At 39.5% G+C, this 20,434-nt stretch overlaps 1 protein-coding gene across 3 annotated transcripts in view; it reads right to left on the bottom strand.

The window, feature by feature from the left end:
• pex14 (peroxisomal biogenesis factor 14) overlaps window positions 1–20,434 on the bottom strand; it is a 45,075-nt gene that overhangs the window by 17,959 nt on the left and 6,682 nt on the right. For all 3 annotated transcript variants that reach the window (XM_041060158.1, XM_041060168.1, XM_041060178.1), the window contains exons 3-4: window positions 8,198–8,282; window positions 1,518–1,643 (exon numbers count right to left, since the gene is read on the bottom strand). In XM_041060158.1, coding sequence (XP_040916092.1) covers window positions 1,518–1,643; window positions 8,198–8,282 — 211 coding nt within the window. The remainder of the gene's footprint in view (window positions 1–1,517; window positions 1,644–8,197; window positions 8,283–20,434) is intronic.

Genomic DNA, 20,434 nt, shown 5'->3' with positions numbered 1-20,434 from the left:
TGTGTAATGTTCAATTGACCCGATGTGTGAATAGAGCAGATAACTGTCCAAAACACTCACAGCAAGCGACTAGGCAGGTGGATGACGATTCTGTACTTCCTCCTGCATGCTCTATCCTGGTGTCAAACATCATCTCAACCAAATGGAGTATTTCCAGTAGGTGTGAACGCATCTGACATGGATTTGTGCTGCATGTGCGAAAAGGACAACTCCAATGTCCAGACCTGATTCTCTGGACAATGTCCAGAGTTTATGTGTGAAAACTGCTTATGGTATATTTTCAAGGTGACTGCTATTTTACTGTCCTTACTCAAGGGCTTGTTTCACTGCTGCTGCAGCATTCACGGATGAACCTGTAACCTTTCCCACTGAAAATGTTGAATCATTCTTCAACGTTCATATGGTAACCACATAAATTTGGGTCTTCATCAACATTATAACTGCGATAGACTGTCACCTATCCCAGAATACTGTGCTTCTGAAAGGCCTGGGAGTCCTTGGGCTAGGTGGTTGACCCTGAACAAGCCTCACTGCATCACCAGGGGTCTTCACTTGCTCTTTCCCCCCCTTTAAGACCTTTCATTCTTCCTGTCTCTCCCTTTTCCTCTACCACTTCCACTCTGCCATCTTCCTTTTTTTATTTGGTCACTTAAGCTGTGGAACTGTGGTCTCCATCCCCCGTTTTTCCAATCTCCTCTCAAATTTATTGGGTTCAGTGGAGGCCTTCCTGTCCTTCTACCGCGTGGAAATAGAGATCAGAGTATCCATTACTTCGACAGAGATGGATGCGGGTCCCCGTGCACCGTCCCCATAACAAGGACATCAAAGGGAGGTAGCCCCCTCTTTTCGGCATGACCCCCCATACAAGACTCCCCGCTCTCACCTCATTATGCAGCTCCCTTATAGCCGTTTTGATATAAAACCCCCCACTATGGACGGAGAGCCGCGAGTCTCCCTAACTACATGGCCATCCCATCAACATCACTTTCATTACAAAACATGAGATGCCGGGGGAGTCAAGGACAGTGTGGTAATAAATGAGGGTGGAATACATCTGGAATCATTGTCATATGGGTTAAGCATTACGCAGACTTCATTCTGCATTGGTAAATCAGTGGACAGCACTCATAACCTCCTGAGGTAATAAAGATACAGGTTGCGGTGTGGGGTCTTGCCTGGGTGGAACCCCTTGAAACAGAATGGCAAGGGAGACTTCATGAGCTAGTGCTGTGCAATGTTGTAGTCCCTGTGTCTGAATTCACAGCCAAGGCAAATGTTGTATGCCATACATGTCTGAGATCCTTGTAAAGATTTGGTGAGCTATGGATAATTCTGTTTAGTGGGATTAAATTAATAAGAACATGATTTTGAGCAGCAAACCTCCACTGGACAAGGATCTGAGTTTAAAACTACACTCAACCACAAAGTCTTTTTCTCAGGTGAGACTGTGCACATACATATTAATATAATGTATATGCACCAGGTACCGATGGGGAGAAAAGGTGGTGTGCACTCACTGGGAGGTGCAGGAGCCAGCTGAGTTGCGTGGAGTAGATGTGGCGGCCCCACAGGGCTCAGAGGCAGGACCTCTTCTGTGCTGCCAGAGCGCTGGATGGCCAACTCTACCTCCTCATCTGTCAGACCTGGAATCAAGACACACACACACACACACCTTTCAGACATTTTGAGGGGGTGCAGTGACTGTGTGTTAATGGGAAACACCAAATGCCTCCTTGGCTATCATAATATATACTTAAATACTTCCCAAGCTCCCCACAAATCTTTTAAGTACAATTTAGAGAAAGTATGTCAAATCTTCATTCAATTTTACCTACCCTCTTCTAAAAAATGCATTTTCATTTCAAGATTCTCAATGGGATTCTCCATTAAGAGTTTCTGTTTCAGGGACATCCATCAAAGAAAGATAGTGTGGAAAGGTTCACACAATGAAATCTGAAACTCTGCTAGCCTATTAACTGCCACCAAAGGCAAAGAAAATAAGAGTCTGTCCACTTCCCCAGTTATATTTCCCATGTGGAGATTTCATACACCCCAGACAGTGAAAATGCATTATTTTAATTTCTTCATTGTAATGTAAATGTATTACATAATTTTGCAAATGCCAATATAATTTAATCTTCAGATCTTTTTAATGATTTTAGTGATGATTAAATTGCAAAGGGCTCCCTGATGGAGAATCTGAGGGGAGGAGAAAAAAAAATCTAATATGAACATCTCCTTTTGTGGCAAGAAAGGATTTTATTTCAGGCGCCATATGCTGCCATTGCTGTGGGTCTCGTCTTTTAATGAGCATCTTAGTCTAAACAAAGGAAAATAATTACGAAACTTTTGATGAACTACAATAAAACACAACATCAACCTATTTATAGCAAAACAATAAGGAGAAAGATGAAAACAAAGAATCAAAACTGGTAGGTGTGTACTGTACTACTTAAGATATTGATAAGCATGCTTTATGTTATGGAAAATCAGCACAGTTCATATTATCATGTTGCAGACTGCTCATTGTAGCTTAACAGGGTGTCGCGCCTAACCATTTTACCATTACTTCCGTAAGCCATTTCCCTTGCTTATTGAATGAAAATCCCCTTTGTAAGAGAGCCTTTTACTTCAACTATTCCCTCAGGATTTAGCGAATTTACACAAGCTCAGAATAAGCTGCGTCCATCTTTTGAGAGAGACATCGAGAGCAATTGGAAGGGGTTTAGTTGCAGTGTTTCAAGAGATGGCTCTTAGTTTTCTGCACAAAGCCAAATCTCTGAAACTGACCTCCAAAGGTGTCTTCATAAGAGAAGCATACAGCAATACTCGTGTGGGGTGTTAATAATATGTACTCTGTAAACATGTAAAGCAGAGATTTCCATTTCTTAAGGTGAATGATATTATAACCAAAATCTTTTCATCAAATGATTCCTTCAATTTGAATATCTGTTTAAGCAGCTTAATTGTGAGTCAAATCTGAACAGCAAGTTGAACCTTGATCAGAAATACCACTTTAACCTGTCCCTGTATCAGCAGCCCTAAAGCATAACAGAAATCTTTTGATACTCTACCACACGGCTTATGCCAAGGGGAGGTCCCTCCCGTCACCTATTTAAATGCTCTGAGGACTTCAAATGGCCATGAAAATTGTTGAATAATTGAAGGCAAATATTGGCCGGCCTGTAGTCTACAGCAGGTCCTGAGTGCCAGGAAGTGGTGAGCACCATGTGCTGAGTTTGTGTAGTCAGGCTGCACTGTCAAATAAGCAATAATGTGTCCCTGGACTCCTGATTCATCTGACCACAGCAGACTACATGGTGGCAGACTATTGAGTGAGACTTGCAAGGATCTCAGTTTCACCAAATGAGAAGAAATAAAAACATGCTTCAGGTTTTTCCTTTCACCTTGAAATGCAAAGTCTTTTTATTTTTTTAAATCCACATTTAGGATGCTATTGAGCTTAATGTATGTACATCTTAATGGTTGTTCACATCTTTGATGTTGTGGATGCAGCAAATGAAAGGTTTTTTCTTTTCTCTTTTTTTTACCTTACATCAAAATAAAATACATGGAAATTCCTAAAGCTGTTTTCTAGTCAAATGACAGCTTGCTAAGTTGTGCTGTAGGCTGTGATCTGTTTATTGTTGAGGGGAAGACAACACCAAATGAAAGGGCCCTTAGATCCAAAAGAAAGGGGAACAAGGTGAAAGTGAGTTTTACATATAAAAGGAAAAGACAAAAAGGGGACTGTGAAATTTATTATGGGCTCCAAAACCTGTGGAATGACCCCTGGACCTCCATTTCAGATCGACCTGTGGGGAGATGAATTTTTTAAGACATAAATTACACCTAATGACGACACCATAAAAAAGAACAATAATGGAAAGCTATTCTGTATTTCATTATACTGTATTATTTGGTGCACCTGATACACGCAGTGCCTGTTTATGAGTCACCGTATTAGCAGATGCTCAGCCAAAGCATTTGCTTTGACCTTGCCATTCTCATTGGGGCATGAAATTACGGTGCTGGCACCTCGATATTACAGCTATAAATACTGTAAACTGCATATCTGGGCTACGTTTTCTATTGTCTTTCAACATAAACCTGATCAGTATTTATTTAAAGGAAAACCCATTGCTCGTCAGGTTATTTACAGCTCTATTTTCAGTGGCTCATATTCTTTGGGTGTTTTTTTTTTTTTTTTGTTTAGGGCAAAGAGGCTGCAAGGCTCTTACATTAAATCCATTTCTCCAATTCTGGCACTTCTGGACTTTATGGGTCAAGACCTAGGCCGGACAGCCAATTATAAAAATTGCTTACTAAAATATTTTGGGTGGTAAAAGGTGAATGCCTTTTTCGCTCTCCTCCAAGGCCTGAATTATGAAGTTGCCCTTGAGTGAAGATTACTTACATTTTGAATATTGTATTTAGAAAAAAAAAAAAAAAAGCATGGCAGGGGTCATAAATAGATGGAGGTCAATGGGTCATTAAGAAGTTGAGTGCAACTTCAACCTGTTTCTCATGCTGTGCTGGCAAGGAAGATTCTACATATCATTTTGGTTCGGTCTAACTGCTTGAAAATGGCATGCCCTAAATAATGACCACTCTCATAGAGTATTCATTTATGTATTAAAAAAGCGGACTCTGCTCTCATTTCCCTGCTTTATCGCCTTGTACTGATGACAAAGTAGGCAAGGCCTAGGCTAGGTGGCGCCGTGGAGTAATTTATAACCACATCAATCCCTTTACCTTCTATGCAGGCCTTGGTCATTGTCATTTTTGTCCGAGAGGTGAGTCACATAACCCCACTTACAAACAGGATCCTATTAATATCTGGAATGATGAACCTTACCCTTACCTTCATACTAGGTATGGTAATAGACCAGCAGCCTACCTGTGTTCCCCGTGACCCTCGATCACTGGCCCTCTGCTCAGGGTGAAATCTATTAGCATTATTTATTCAAGTCAATAACAACTGGGATGGCATAAAAAAGAAATAAGTCAAGCCGTCATTTATGTCTCGCTGACAGAGAATGTACTGTGTCTGTTTCACAAGCTGAATTTACCTGTAACGCAACAATGTATGCGTACTCTTTGTGTTTTACTCTCCCAGACTACGGTTGAGTGATGTCAGCTCAGGGGCCATGGTCAAAGTGACATGCTGAAAGCTGGAAAATGTTCTTGACTTTATCCTGAGAATTAGAATTTTTTGGTAATTATGTGTGTAACTGCTAATTGTCTGGGCTAAATGGTGGTGCCAAAATGAGTCCCAACGCTCTTTAGTTGTTACATCTGTTAATTGTAGAGGACATAGATGGCACAATTCACTAGATGAGACTGTGGCACATTATATTTCACTCAAACAATAAAATTTACTTGGTCTTGGCAAGGAGCAAGTAAAGCAAAATTGCTTCAAGATGGCTGCAAGACAGTTTAAATGCAATTCATTTCCCCACTCCTCAGCAAAAGAAAGAGAAAACATCTCTGGGTTTAAATCTTGATTTATATTACATCTAAGTGACAAAGTTTCAATATTCAGTTTATTTATTAATATCCAGTTTATTCAACAAGGACTCAAGAAGGGCAGCTAGAAATATTGGACTGCATAATTGCCAATTCATACCCTGGAATTGACAGTTGAAGGAAAACCGAAAATTATATTTTTCAATGAATATTGAAATAAACCACACTATTAGGATGTCTTTGGGAAAAACAGAGATGTAACCAGAGAGGCATCCTTCAACGCAGATTAGGGCACAAATGTGCAGAGAAATAATATGCACGAGCGAGATTATTGTGTAAAGATTCTGCAACATGTAATCAAAGTGGGCCCTATTTTCCCCTTCATCAGCTGTCCAGCGTAAGTACTGGCAGCAAGAGGAATCCAATTTAAATTCCACTCTACCAGGAGATGGTATTGTTTCATTTTATGTGTGCTTTGACATTTCTGGCTGTTAATATAGAGTAAAATCCAGAAGTATTTACATAAATATGACATTAAACTGTGTTAGAAATTAAGACTGACACATTTGCTGTGGTGACTGTGGGAGGAGGAGGCTGATTGAGTTTCTAGGTCAAAAGGTTGAGAGGACAATACATGCTGGGTAAAGAAATGGGAAATGTGAGTCCTTACCTACTGTTATGTCTATGCAAAAGTTTACCATATTTACTGTGTTACTCTGGTTCCTTCCTTTTCTGTCTCACTTTAGCCAATCACCACGTCACAATCATATTTTATTACAAATTTGAATTATCGACAACTGGTCTCAGCATAGAAACTTAAACCAGACATGTGGTATGAATATTTCTGAAAACAAGAACCACCACTGAGATGCATCCTGTAATGATGCATCATATACAGTACAGACACTTTACTCTGAATGTAACCGAGAAGTACAACTCATACTGACGTTTGTCACAACGCCATAAATAAGGGCAGGGGGAAACTTCTTTCATTCAACTCGTCATGACAAGGAAAAGGCTCAATTACATAAGAAGTACAGCATAATGCTATAAATTTGACTCACGATTTATCACTTCAGGAAAGTGATTTTTTCCTCCAATCTTTCAACTTGGATTAGTTGTTTGTTAAATGACGCTCACAGTTAGATGATTACTATACAGTGTTCAAGGTTAACCTTAGAATAACCTTTTCCTGACACAGTTTCCCGTAAAATAAACATTTACAAATATTGCTCTAAGCTCGAAATTAGTGTGTTGAAGTGAAATCGAAAGAACACAAAAAAATGTATTTAATGAGGTATGAGGTTATAGTAGAGCACTTTCCTGGAACAACTCAGGGAAGCTGAACTATGAATGTAAGATGTCCAAGTTCACTTATGTATGACTATGCCATACAAGAGTTCTCCTATGAATACTGCAAAGTGCTACTCAAACATACTTTGTGCTTAGTGTTACATTACTCTATTTTCTCTCATCTTTACTCTCTCTCTCCCTGAGATCAATGTCCTTATGCAAATCAAGGGTTCTTGTTTAGATCTACAGTGGAACCGACTTTCCAAAATAAATCTGCATTAAAGCGTCATACATATTTCATGGACTTAAAGTGCAGTAAGAGCAAACCATTTTGGCTAGCAGACCTCTGTGGAGTTTACAACAAAGCAGAAAGTAAAAAGAAAATGATGTGTAGTATGACATCATTTGGTATTGATGAGGCCTTATTGCATTTGAGATAAACCAACAGTAGATTGCAAACATGCCTTAGTTGTCAATAATGAGACACAAAGACAGAGAAATTTCAAAAGATACCAAGAGTCATTAAAGCCAGATGAGACGTGTGTAGTAGCAGCCGGCAACCATGGATTTGGTTTCAGGTTACCTTCCCCAGTCATGGAGCTTTTAGGCTCACTTTTCACTGTTTGGCTACTCTAATGCTGGAGGCAAAGTCCCCCAGCACTACAGAGGTATAGTCCCCTAAGTACTGCACTGTTTTTCCTGAAGAACTGAAATAAAAATACTCACCGCAAAGAGTTTATCTGAGGTAAAGCCACATACTCTCAGTGCACATTGTCTTTGCTCAGCCATAGGCTGACTGCAAGAAATACATGGCATAACACTGCACATTTCCACCGCCGCATTATATTGAACCGCCTTAAATGAGTTCGGAGTGATAAAGCTATTTGCAAGTTTTATTGCACAAACAATATTCTACCATGTGTCAGAAATAATTTCAGTGAATGGCAAAGAAACTGAAGAGCCAGCAAACATTTCCACCATCCCTGCTTAGAAAATCTTCCTGTGTCATGCCTCAAATTTACGATAACAGTTAAATTAAGTAAAAGGGTTAAAATGCTGGAAGGCAATATTGATAATTCCATTGAAAATGCAGAGAGAGTTTGTCAATATTAATTTTCCTGAACCCAAAGGAGCATCCCAACTGGTGTGTCATTTATTCACCGGGCTTGAATCATGCACTCTGAAGCTAAATCGACCCCTTTTAGACCCCTCAGGGCAAAGAGCTATGGCCACCACCTTTGACCCTTACAGACTAATATTACCAAAAAAAGAAAAAAAAGCAACAACAAATAGACAGTGTGTTCATCTCTGGCCAACACATTTTGTACAAATAAAGTTCATAATAATAATAATAAGAATTTCTGACAAATACATATTTTCAAGGCTTTCAGTGCTGCATTCAACACAAATCAAGAGAAAATCAAATGTGTCTGACCTTTTTTCTTGAGGAATGCTTTTCTGGTGGCCAAGGGACTCTGACGTACTTTTGGGTTCTGTAGAAATTTTACAGCAGTGGTTATCTGGGGAGAAACAAACGTGATTTAATTACTCATAATGAGATAATGTGAGAGGAAGAAGATAAGATGCACAGGAAAGTGATGCTTTTAACAGAACAAACAACAGTCTAGACTTTCTTTAAGAAAAAGGTTCGTTATAAATCCGGGGAAAAAAAAAACATGAGTGGATTCTATTTGATAGTTGCTTCTAAGCCCCCACACCCATCTGCGAGGAGAAAGACCACCTGACCACTTTCCAGCTAAATGTGGGAAATGACCAAATCAGCAGTTATAAAATTAGCCCATCAAGAGTGCTGGACAAATGGAGTATGGAGCTTAATTTGCTATTACCCTCTTAAAGACAAACTTCCATTCTTAAGTGCGCAGTGGAAGAAAATCTATACTTAATGCAGAGGTGATCATTTGTATCTAATAACTTGAGAATCCTAGGCTGAAAACTTCTGTAATTCTTCCAGTTAAAAACCTGCCATGATCAAATCACCCAGCCTGAATGTTGTAATGACTTGAAACGTTAATGCACTAGAACGTTAAATAGCATCAGAACATCAGTAGTTTTAAGTGCACTGCGTTCATCGATTCTATTATGTTTTCCTTCGAGATGCACCTTAATTTTCCACCCCAGTATGCATTTCCAAGAATTGGAGGGAGAAAAAAAAAAATCTTCCTCAAATGGCATTAAAACATAAATTTGAAGTGGGCGCCGCGAAGTGGCGCCTCCTAAAATAGATAAATATGTAAGAACACGGAGAAAGGGGAAACACACTGGAGGGGAGGTTTAGATGACTTATTATCGCACCTGTGGTCCCCGTGATTCAATTGTAAAAGTCATCCCTCTAATAGGTTGAAAGGTTTTGATTACTCTTCTTTTCTCTTAGTGTTGAAAGATACAAAGTGATTGAGCGCCCTGCCAGTGGTAATTCGTTTTGGGTAATGCATTGCATATACTATGAACCAGTTTCAATCCAAAAGAATTGCAGTTTAAACTTGTCCGTGGGGTAGGTGTGGCAGGGAAGCTGTGTAAAGAGCTGGATTTCTGTGACAAACAAACAATACAGTGGAAAATCATGGCACAGGCATCTTTATCATCCTTATGAAAATGTATTTGACTTTTCTTTAATAGGCTACAAATATGCTGAAAAGCAACTTAATAGAACTTTTATTCTAATTAAGTACACTCATGAAAATACCATGCAGCACCCACAGACTTCCTGCAGTATACTACATATGCAGTAATGAAACTGCAATGGTGAATTTTATCAAAATGTACCAGATTCATCCCGGGAGATGCTGCCACAATTCATTTAGACACTAATCTACCATTTCACTGTGACACTACCGTGACCTTGATGTACGTAAGGGTTATGCAAGGGGTATGGAATTTCCTGGATCTCTATATGCTGAGGGCTTATTAAAGTCAGTCACCCGGAACCTTCATTGTGACAAGCAGATTAAACCATTTGCATGGTGAGCCCCCAACTGATGTTCTGGGCCAAAAGATACAGTCAAAACACAGAGAAAATATCCCTTTGATAACAAGACAAAATCATCCTGCTCTTGGCAAAGCTCTTGCTACTCAAGTAAGTGAGCCAACAAGACCACTTGTGGTAAAGGCAGACACCAGAGATAATGAACACACTAAAATCTAATATTCTAATATTTATTCCAGTAAATAACAGAGCCCTGTGAGAGGTAAATGACCTAATAGAGGACGAATATGCTGAATGAGCAAAGCTTGTTTACATTCCCTGAAAATTTCAGTAGCACAATATTGACAAGAAAATTGTGTCAATGTTAATAGGCATAAGTATGACATCTTAGTAAGGACCGCAGCTAGCTCAGCGGCAAAGTAATGAGGTAAATGTCCATTTGGTTAAAACTGTAGTGGTAGATCTTCAGGGAGAGGAAAAGTGCACTTCTTAGCAGATGACATAGATGCTTTGCACAAGTTCCACCCAGACATCTCAATCAATTATAACCACATTGCACAGATTTCAGTCTTGTCTTGTTATTGACTTATGGATCACCCCAGTTATAGTGTTGGGTAGCACATAACTGGGCTTTTAGGGGGGTTAGATGGATAACAGTGGAAAGCACATTTGGGTTGGCAGCATAAGCAACTAAAAGTAAAAAAAAATTGTGAATTTCCTTTCTTTTAAAAAACTAGTTAGTCGTTTTTGGTTAAAGCAACAATTAGGCTTTAGTGTAAAGCTACTTGTAAAGCTTTGACTGCTAATGCACCAAAGTGCTCCATGTTAAGAACAATAATCTTTGCAAACCAGATAACCAATAAAGTGTCAGGTAAAGCTGAAAAAGAGGTGAAAACTCAATCATGAGAAGAGATAACATTAACCAACACACTTAAAGACTGGAGTTGATGAAAGGACAAGATTACAGCAGTGTTATTGAGTTTGAATTGGACAAGACTTTGCACTGCACTTGTCTGAAAATTACAATTGTGATACCTTGAATTGTGAAAAAAATGAGGGTGAAATCCAATTATGTTCGAACCACATGGTGGGACGCCTGAGGAAATCCATGTAACCAGTTGTATATTTTTGCTCTATCTAGTAATATCACTTAACTATAATATACAGTAAGACCTATGGATGTTTTGCAGGTATACATTGTGGGGATTCACGATATGAGTTGATATGTTTGGGAAATTCAGACTCTCTGCACTGAAAGAGCAATGTGTTGTCTGTTTTACATTTGTTTCTATTGACTGGTTTCGGTATTTGAAATAAACCGGAGAACAACATCTGAACCTCAACAGATGAAAAAGATGTCTCACAAGAAAGGATTCCAGACGCTTGTTTTCGGTCTTAATAATTCAGGCCAACTTAAACCACCGGTTGTCTAACAATTAGTCTGAAATGAAAGTGCTACAGGATACTCATGCTGTGTTTGCAACTGTGACTTTTCTCTAAGTTCTGCTGATTGTTGTTGATCTTGAGCCTCTTTCGAATCAGCTTACGCACATAAAAAGACAGTTCACAAGTAGTGTGTCACATCTACTTTCCATTTTTTCTTAAAGAAAATTAAATTGCTATGCACTTAGCAACTTCATGACATCTGTTCCACAAAAAAGTATATGTACACATTTTGTCTGCAACAATGCCCTCGAACACTTCAGAGGGCCGGATGGAACAAGAAGTTGGGTGTGGGGGTGCAATGGAGGGGCTAAAAGGAAATCATTAGCAAGTATAGGATTCAGTCTCAGTGTGAATCAATTCATTCCAAATTGCCCCGGCCTGTACATTTGTGGAGAAGTGCCCCTGATATAATAACACACTGATAGACATGAACAAAAATTGTGTTAGGCTAGTTTCAAATTTCCCCCCCAAACACACATTTGGAGGACCAAAAGCGAGAGAAAGTGAGGGACGGCGAAAAATGAAGCTCTATATTAATTTGGTGCTTTCATGGATGATTTGCTATCAGGGGCAGCTGTCTTAAATGACTTAACCCAATACCTTTCTGATACCAGAGCCCTGCCAGAAAGGAATGAAGTTTTAATGCAATTATTGTATTTCCTTTAGTCGCCTGACTGCTTGACGTGGCTAACAGTGCTTTTTAATCTTTTTAAAAGAGCAGCTTTAAATGCCCTTCTAATTGTGACATCTTTCCCGCCTTAATGTGACCTTTAGCTGAGGAAGCAAGGCCTCATGGGAGTTGCTACAGGAAATTATTGACCCTGAGAGACATCAGGAAGCGAGGTGCAGACTCGACCATTTAGCTAACCTCCACAATCCACACTCATTCAGACGCTGCAGGCTACATCAAGGGCCCTTCTTGAGTTGAGCCATTCTGACAATGACTGTACAAAAAGAGACGTTTGTTTACTGCCTTTATCACTTTTGGTGATAAAGGCAATGCTTTTCAGAGAAGCTACAATGTGAGAAAATTAAATGAACAACCATTACCGAAACTCAACTTCAGCATCAGTAAAATCTGATAAAGGAATTCTGGTAAAATACGAGCTTTTTTTCTTCTTCTCTTGTCAGGGTATGAGATAGTTCAGACCTACTTCTACATCTGTTCAAAGTTTACAGTCAGTAAAAAGGGTTAAAAAAAAAGTGGGTTCTTTTTTTGTGTCTTATACTCTGAATGTGGTCAATCTTTATCGAATGATCCTAACTTTTGAAGTTTAAAGGTCAAAGTCAACATTTCAACAGATGAAAAAGGGTCATGGAAAACTTCATTGACATTTGCATTGCAAAGGTTTAAAAATAACATACAGCACTGTATCGGTGTCAGTGTTAGAGCCATGGGCAAGGCTGCAATCATGACATCAAAAGCGCATTATGCAATTTTTGTAAAGGGGGGGGTTGGTGGACGGAAATCAAGCTTTTTTCAAGACCACTGCATGTACAGACCAAACTTTCCATTCAGCAGCATTTCCCTATCAGAGCTCTGTCATCACAAACATGGAAAAGTTGAGTAGGTTCAGCTCTAAGAAACACTGGGGGCTAAGTACATTTGATCCAATGAGGACATTATCAACCTGTAAAAACTGTGCAGAGTACAGATAAACTCACATAATAGAGCCTCGGGAGTCATGCTAAGGCTGTGAAGGAGAAAAAAAAAGTTGACCTGTTTCTTCCTCCCCTCTTTTCTGTAGCTACAGAAAGCTTTTTTTTTTTTTTTCGTTTTCTCAATGGTGTGAAATTATATTTCAAAGCTGTAGTCACATATTTTATGATTCATTATTCTGGCTATGCATGATGATGTCCTGTGACTGCTTCACTTCCTTCAGTTTGCAAACTTCAATCATGACATCTCTAAATCGTAAAAAATAGGGTCAAGAAGTGTGTTGTGTGTTTTAACAGGTTGTGGTTTGCAAAAAAATAACTCAACTTCTCTCAGGATCTAGGTAAACAAGGTATACAGAATAAAAATATATATATATTTTAGTGCAGCATCAAGAAACAGTGGTTTCTGCAAACAGCCATGTGTTTTTTAAAAAATAAGATCAAATCAACAAGAAAGTGAAGTATTTCTTTTATTCTTGAGAGATCTAAACCAGAAGGGAAACACAAGGCTTCCAGCCAATTCAAAACGAGTTTGAGAGATACGATATAAAGCCGAGTCTGACATTTCTTAATGTGTAACTGTCACTCGCGCTGCCTGGGGTTGCCCGTGCTAAACTAGCGAGACAGATGACTGTTTAGATGAGGACATCCCCAGCGGGGCCCTCAGAGCCCCGAGAGCCCCGATGACTAAAGAGCAGCGACTCCGTCAGTGACACCTCACTTTCACTTACTTTGAACAAAAATACTTATATAGCCCACAAATTCCTTTTAATTCAGGTAAAAGGCCCAAACCATGAGTCTGGAGCTGCTCTGAGAGATGAGGGTCATCAGAGATTAACCCGTGGCACTTTAGCAGCGGGGGGTGCAAGAGGGGAGTCGCAGTGAAGCACAACAAACTACTTAGCCACCACAAAACATTCCAGCCCCTTCTCAGCTGCAATCCAGTAATGGATACTTCCTCAGCTCCTCGATTGGTCAAAATGTTTTCATACAATAATTTAATTCAGAAACACATTTACAAAGCAGGAGTAATCAATTTTAATTAGTTGATTTTTTTTTTTCATTCGCATAAAATTTAATGTACTGCCATCGATCTCCTTTGTTCTTTAATGCAGTGCCTCTTTCCTGTAATTCGAAGCTTTTCTTTTTCTTTTTTCTTTTTTTCTTTTTTCTTTTACAGTCAATGATGACATTCTGTGACAAGCGGCTCCATGTGCCTTTCAGTACGGGGTATGAGCGTTACCAAACATAAGAGAGCTCACGATGTAACTTTAGATCAGTGGAATGTACTGAAAAAATGTGTTTATAATGTGGTTTTGAAATGTGTTAGGTATGAAAAGTTGAAACAACGAATATATTTTTAAAAAAAAAGATCTATAATGTAATCAAAATAATGAGCTGGAAATAAACTTTGTTCACTGATCATTGCTTCATGACTTTATCATAATAAATGACATTCAGGTTATTTTGTTTTACAAAATTGTATAATAACTTTGACCATTTTAGAAATGCATCTTAAGATGAGTGGAATGCACTGAATGTGTTTTTATAAAGCATGTGCTACAAAAAGTTTTGTTAAAATAAATGAAAAATTTTATCATTTTACCATTAATGGTTTCTCAATTCCATAAAAACATGACAAATTATACACTGTAAGTCATTTTCTCTTATAAGATCGTTGTCTACAACTTTAAAGGTCAATAAAGATTAGTCAAAGGCTAAAATTTACATTTTAGCTACAACAAACCAATAAACTACAGTAAACTGATCTGCATGAATTCCTTGAAATGTCTTCTGTGAACATAAATTTGAGAAGCAACCGGATACAGTCACACAAACAAGCACATAGGCTTTTCTTGAAACTGCCACTGCTCTATGCGTTGTCCTTCATATCATCGAGGCCCGCTGGCCTTTCACATTCAATTAGTTGATTGAGGCAAAATGCGAGTGGCACCAGCAGCAAACAACGTGAAGCTTGTGTCCAAGCGACACACCACAGAAGTTGTGTTGTGGTGTCAGGAGAAGAGCTGCCTCCGTCACAAGCAACTTACAGTGACAAGCCTATCCTCCTCTGTTGATCCAAACTGCTCCTCTCACTAAGGCAGCACCCTCCCACCCACAGACACACACACACACACACCCTACAATACACACACAGCAAAGCAACTTGAAGTGAACCATTACGATAGGCAAATAAAGCAGGGAGCTGGGGTGAAGATGCAGCGAGTTGGCATCAGTTTTGTGTGCAGTCCTGCCAGCCTGCCAAATTGACTAATAAAACTAGAATAGAGAGGCCAGTGACAATAGAGAGAGAGGTGTCCTTTTATTGATCAAATTATTCCTTCTTGGGTACACTGTGCCACCGGATGAGAGTATGCTCACAAAGACATCCAGACAGATTGTGACATTCCAGTGACATTATAATCACGCGTCAACCCTTCTCCAGTCAATAGGCTGAATGCACTAATCGTGCGTCTTGGATCAGCAATTTCATGGTCTTCAAAGGGGGCCAGGAATTGGTGGCATGACCCTCCACACGGGGTGAGACCCCTCTTTCCTCAGCGAGTGCCACAGAGAGAAGGAGAGGAGAAGGATGGTGTGTAGTTCGGAGAAGCATCGAGGCAAGAGAGGAGCCAGAGAAGATTAACATCGCCATCTACTGGTCAGGGGTGGTGTGGGGCGAGTCAAAGGGGGGGGGGGGGGGGGGGGGGAGCCTGGCAGTTTACCCTTGCGGCCTGTCTTTCACTGAGACCTGTCAGAAACATTTAGACACACTTGCCAAGACAATGGGCCACACATCTACAGCAGCAGATAAGGCAGACTGAAATCACCATCAAATGAGGAAGGAAACTTTGAGCAGTAGGCCTTCGTTTGGTTTTGGCAAACGAGCAAACAGAGTCTGTTCCTGATCACACTAAGTGACAAAGAAAAATGCTGGCTAATTCTCCTTTTCTGGAGGCCTCCAACTGCCAGTAAGAATCTAACCTCAAAACTAGGATGAACATAAAAAGAGTGCAGTGCTGACAGCGTCAGAAAACGACAACCATCAGGGTCACAGAAGTAGCAGTTCTCTTTCTTCTCATCTAACCAGATGCTAGAGAGGATACGAACACGACAGCTCGTCAGATCAAATAATAATTTTTCATTTCAACCTTTCGGAACCAGTGAGGTTACACACTGGAGATTTCATTGGTTATAAAATGTCAAAAAGTGGCAAAAGCACGTGCAACATTTGGCTTGTACGTGCTACACCTAAAAATAATCCGTCTCTTCTGAGAAGTTCAGACAGAATATCAGGTTTTGCAACATGTTTGCCTAATGCAGACTGTGAATAACTATACATGACGTGACAGTGATATAAATCAGCACATTTACTCCTATACAACTCCATGCATCTGCCTCTAATTACACATCATACTCATACATTAATATTCTTTTTTTAAGATCGTAGATTATGGAATGTTTATTTTAATTCTCTCTTATATAGTACTGATAAAGAGGGACTTCTTGTACTGTAATCTTCCTACGAATGTCATGATTAATAGCTGAAGAAAAGCAGGCTTCTCTCCATATCAAAATGATGTCCCCTAAAGTACAAAGATTTAATCAGATTCAGAACTGAAAAAAAAAGCAAAAGAAAAAAAACAACGGCGTAATCAGAAAGGAATGTTGCACGTCAGTGCTGCACAGCACCCATAATTTTTGAGACTACATGACAATCAGAGGCAATGGTCAAACTTTAGGCGTCAACACCCATTTGAACTCCACATCAGCTCACGTGGTGACGGGGGAAAATACATGTTTTACCAGGCTCCTGCAAAAGAATGAGGAGAGGAGACAACCCACAGTGAACCACTATAATGTCACACAGGGTGGCGTGTTACAGCAAAGGGGCTGAGTTGGCAAGCAGCTCAGCAGCAGACGTGCACCTGTTCTGACATTTTCTGTCGACCTTGACACAGAAAACACATGACAATGCCACTCTCTGCATTTCAGAAGTACGGGCTGTTTGACGGAGCCCGTTCACTTCCCCTTTTCTCATCCCCATGATACCTAAAAACACTTTCCACACAGTATAGAAGTAAAGAAAACCATGACATAGCCCTATAGATGGAAGAGGGACAGACTGGGGGCAAGTGACGTAGTGGCAGTAAATAGGAGGGGAAAAACAGGGACACAAAAATCTGATCTGATACTGAGTCATATTTCTCTTTCCACAGGATTGCAGGCCACCAATACCCCTCTTAAAATCCAAAATTCCACAGTAAACACGACGTGGAAGGGACAAAAAGGCCTCTGCCTCTCCTCTGTTTATTCCATCTCGATCATCTCCCTCTCACCCTTCCTTTTGATGTTTAAGACAGAGCACTAATTCTTCCATCCATCTACTACTTTAATCAAAGAGAAAGCAAAGTAGTGCTGCCAGGAGAGCTGAGCAGGAAAACAAATGCAATCTTCCTGTTAATAACTGCATTAACAAGAAGTCGACAGTCTTGACGCACATGCCAGGGAGGGGAGCCAGTCCAGGTGTCGGATAATTGTCAGTTGTGTCAGTGGCTATGGTTGCTTTTTTACTGTGCCAGCCTCTGTTTCACTGCTGATCTACACTTGTGCCCCACCTTAATGATAGCTTTTAAAAGTCCTCTTTCTGCTGAAGACTGCATACAGACACAAAGAGGTCTTGGCAAGGATTGCTCCATGCTGACTGTAGTGGACTTTGGCTGAACGCGTAGATGTCCCGCTGTAATCAGTGCCAAGTCAAATGCAGCTCAATTCTCAAGATGCATGAGTAGTGTCTATTTTGAAAGAAAAGCCAAAATAAAAAAAAAACCCACATCCAAGCTCTCTAACCTTTCTGAAAAACAAGTCCGTACACTGCCTTGCTGGCAAACAACCATATATTAGAAACACATCACAGTAGCCGGAAAAAAGACTTGCCAAGACAGCAAGTTGTCAGAAATGATTCAAGTGTTTCTTTCATTCAGAAAAAAAAATCCTTCATCTGCAGGTGAGGATAATGTCATTCTGAGAGGAGGAGATGAATTGCAAGCAAGGCTCAACTTTTCATTATACCACTGTGAAAAACTTTACCGTTTACTGTCAATACACCTCTGTATCACACATCCATAGTCAGGCTAATTACAGTGGAATATTCTCACTTAAGTTCTCAGTTTTAGTTCGTTTTAAGATAATTTATCTCATTTTTTTGTATTTCACTTTCATTTTAGCCTTGACAGTAGCCTACTATCTCCTTTTTTTCAGATTCCCCAGATAAAGCCACAATCTCAGGGCGCCACACACAGAGAAACTCTGAAATCCCATTAGCATTTTGCTTTCATTATTTTTAATCAAACCCACAAAACTGACACATATTAATTAATATCCATTACCAGTTTTTTGCCCCTCTCCTAGAGAAGACGTTGGGGGGAAAGAAGCAATTAACTTAACAAAATAATCAAAAAAATTGTTTCAGAAATCCCTGATAAATGTCATGTGAGGTCCCGTCTAAATGTAAGAAGTGTAATACATTCTTGCTGTCATATTCCATTAAACTGCTATTACAGTCTTGATAGAACTATTAGTCACTACATTATTAATAACATTAATGTATTTACATTTTTGGTGTACAAGCCTGCTTTCATGCAATAATTTATGAACCCGACTTCAGATATGTTATAACGTTCCCCATCTAGGCTCTTTTGTGTTTATTATTGATTGTGAAAACAGTCAAAATTCCGAGTCAACCCCCCGCCCCACCACCACCCCCTTAATGTATTGAAGTGGGCTGTTTACATTAAAGGACTGGAATAAAGTGCATTTACATCTGAAGCATAACTTCATAATTTACATTCCAACATTTATTAGAGGTGACAAACGAGCATTTGGTCCACTCGTGCTTTTCCACAATGCAGCACTCATTCAATCCATATAAATTACAGCTGGGCTATGGAGTGCAAGAGCAAATTATTTTATTATATTTATGCATGTATGACTCTATAGGGGGTTACTAAGACAAACAGGGAATTACTTGATTAGGCCAACTGTGGTTAACAAAGAAAGAAATATGACACTGAGGGCAGGGCCAATCAAATTTCAGCATTATTCAATTGTTTGGCCCTTATTCAAATATCTAAAATAGACAGATCTTAGTGTAAAAGCTTGGCATCTATAAGAAATGTGTTTTTATAAAATTAATAAACTGCAGACTCTATCTTTGCTACATCTTACAGTAGATGCCTGTGAACTGTATACAGTATAGAGAGCTGTTTTAAGTATTGCTGTTCCGAAAGCTTACCCTTAGCTAGAACTAATATTATTCAATTAAAATAAACTTGCCTAAAAGGCAGTATTATATTACATAATTAGACAGGGCAGCATTTTCAGAAGTGTAGTTACAAACGCACTGAGGGGATCCCAGCATTTGAACAAATATCTGGCGCTGTAGGGGAGCTTGCCGACAAATTAACAGCTAATAACTTACTGGGAAGCCAGATAAAAAGAGAAAAAAATGTTCCCCAAAGTGTCAATTAAAAATAATTTTTCCTCTGATTTCCACACTTGTGAAAGCATGATGTGCTAAAAAGCATTTGGAACAGTGTGCCAAAATTGCATGTTGTTCATTTATTTCTTTTTTATTTTTACAAACTAGACTCGTTCAGAGAGAGAGGGATAATTCTGCATCAGCAGCAGGACTGTTTAGGAGCTCTGAAAGTGTAATCATATGGCTCCCTTGTGAGAGTGCTTCCTGGTCAGAGACGAAAGACAGACAAATGGGTGCAGGGACAGAGGGAATTCAATCAAATTCATGTTCATTAAAATCAGAGGACATCACAAAAATTAGAAAGATGCTGACAAATCAAAGGGTCTCAGTACCTGAATTACCATAGTCATTTACTTATTAAAGCCAGGATGCTTCCTGTCAATCAAGAGCCATCACATTCTCCATTTGCAGCGGAAAGCCAGCGTAATTGCTTCTCATACTAATCAACACAACTTGTGTAATTATGCCTTGAAAGTGACATTGGAGGCTGAGAGCGATGTGAGCAGTCTTGACAGCGGAGACATCTCAGATTCATCGGGAGATTTCCAGCCTCGCTGCAAGGAGACAAGCCACTCTCAGACCAAGTTACTCACTCGAGCAGTTTACAACCATAAACACAAAGAAAAGACGATAAATCAAGCTGAAGTAATTACAAAGCAGAATAGAGAGTATAAAGGAAGCTCAGCTCAATAAGGCCACTTTCCCAAGTATATTGAGGCAAAATGACTACGCTGTAATTAAACTAGTGTCGTATTTCTATCATTTCTTAAGTAAACACATTATGACAGTTCACTAAATTGTGGGAGAATAGGAAATTACAGCTCTGTTACCATGCTGTTTACATTAATATACTCGCTGAGACGAAAACCCTACAAATAAAGTCCTAAGTATTCATTAAAGTTTATTGAATTCAGCTTAATCATAGACTTTACATATGTCTCCAAAATGAACTTTGCGTAAAACTAGCTTCAACATTCCTCTGAGCATTGGAAAACTATCCAAACCATATTCCCAGGCTGCATCTGTCACTAGTCACACTGCAGCCCAGCCAGGAAGGTCAGAGCGAGGTCAAATTAATGCAA

The sequence above is a fragment of the Toxotes jaculatrix genome, chromosome 2 (genome assembly GCF_017976425.1).
Source record: "Toxotes jaculatrix isolate fToxJac2 chromosome 2, fToxJac2.pri, whole genome shotgun sequence".
NCBI lineage: Eukaryota > Metazoa > Chordata > Actinopteri > Toxotidae > Toxotes > Toxotes jaculatrix.
The sequence above is the reverse complement of the archived record's forward strand: the minus strand, read 5'-3'. Positions and strand labels throughout refer to the sequence as shown.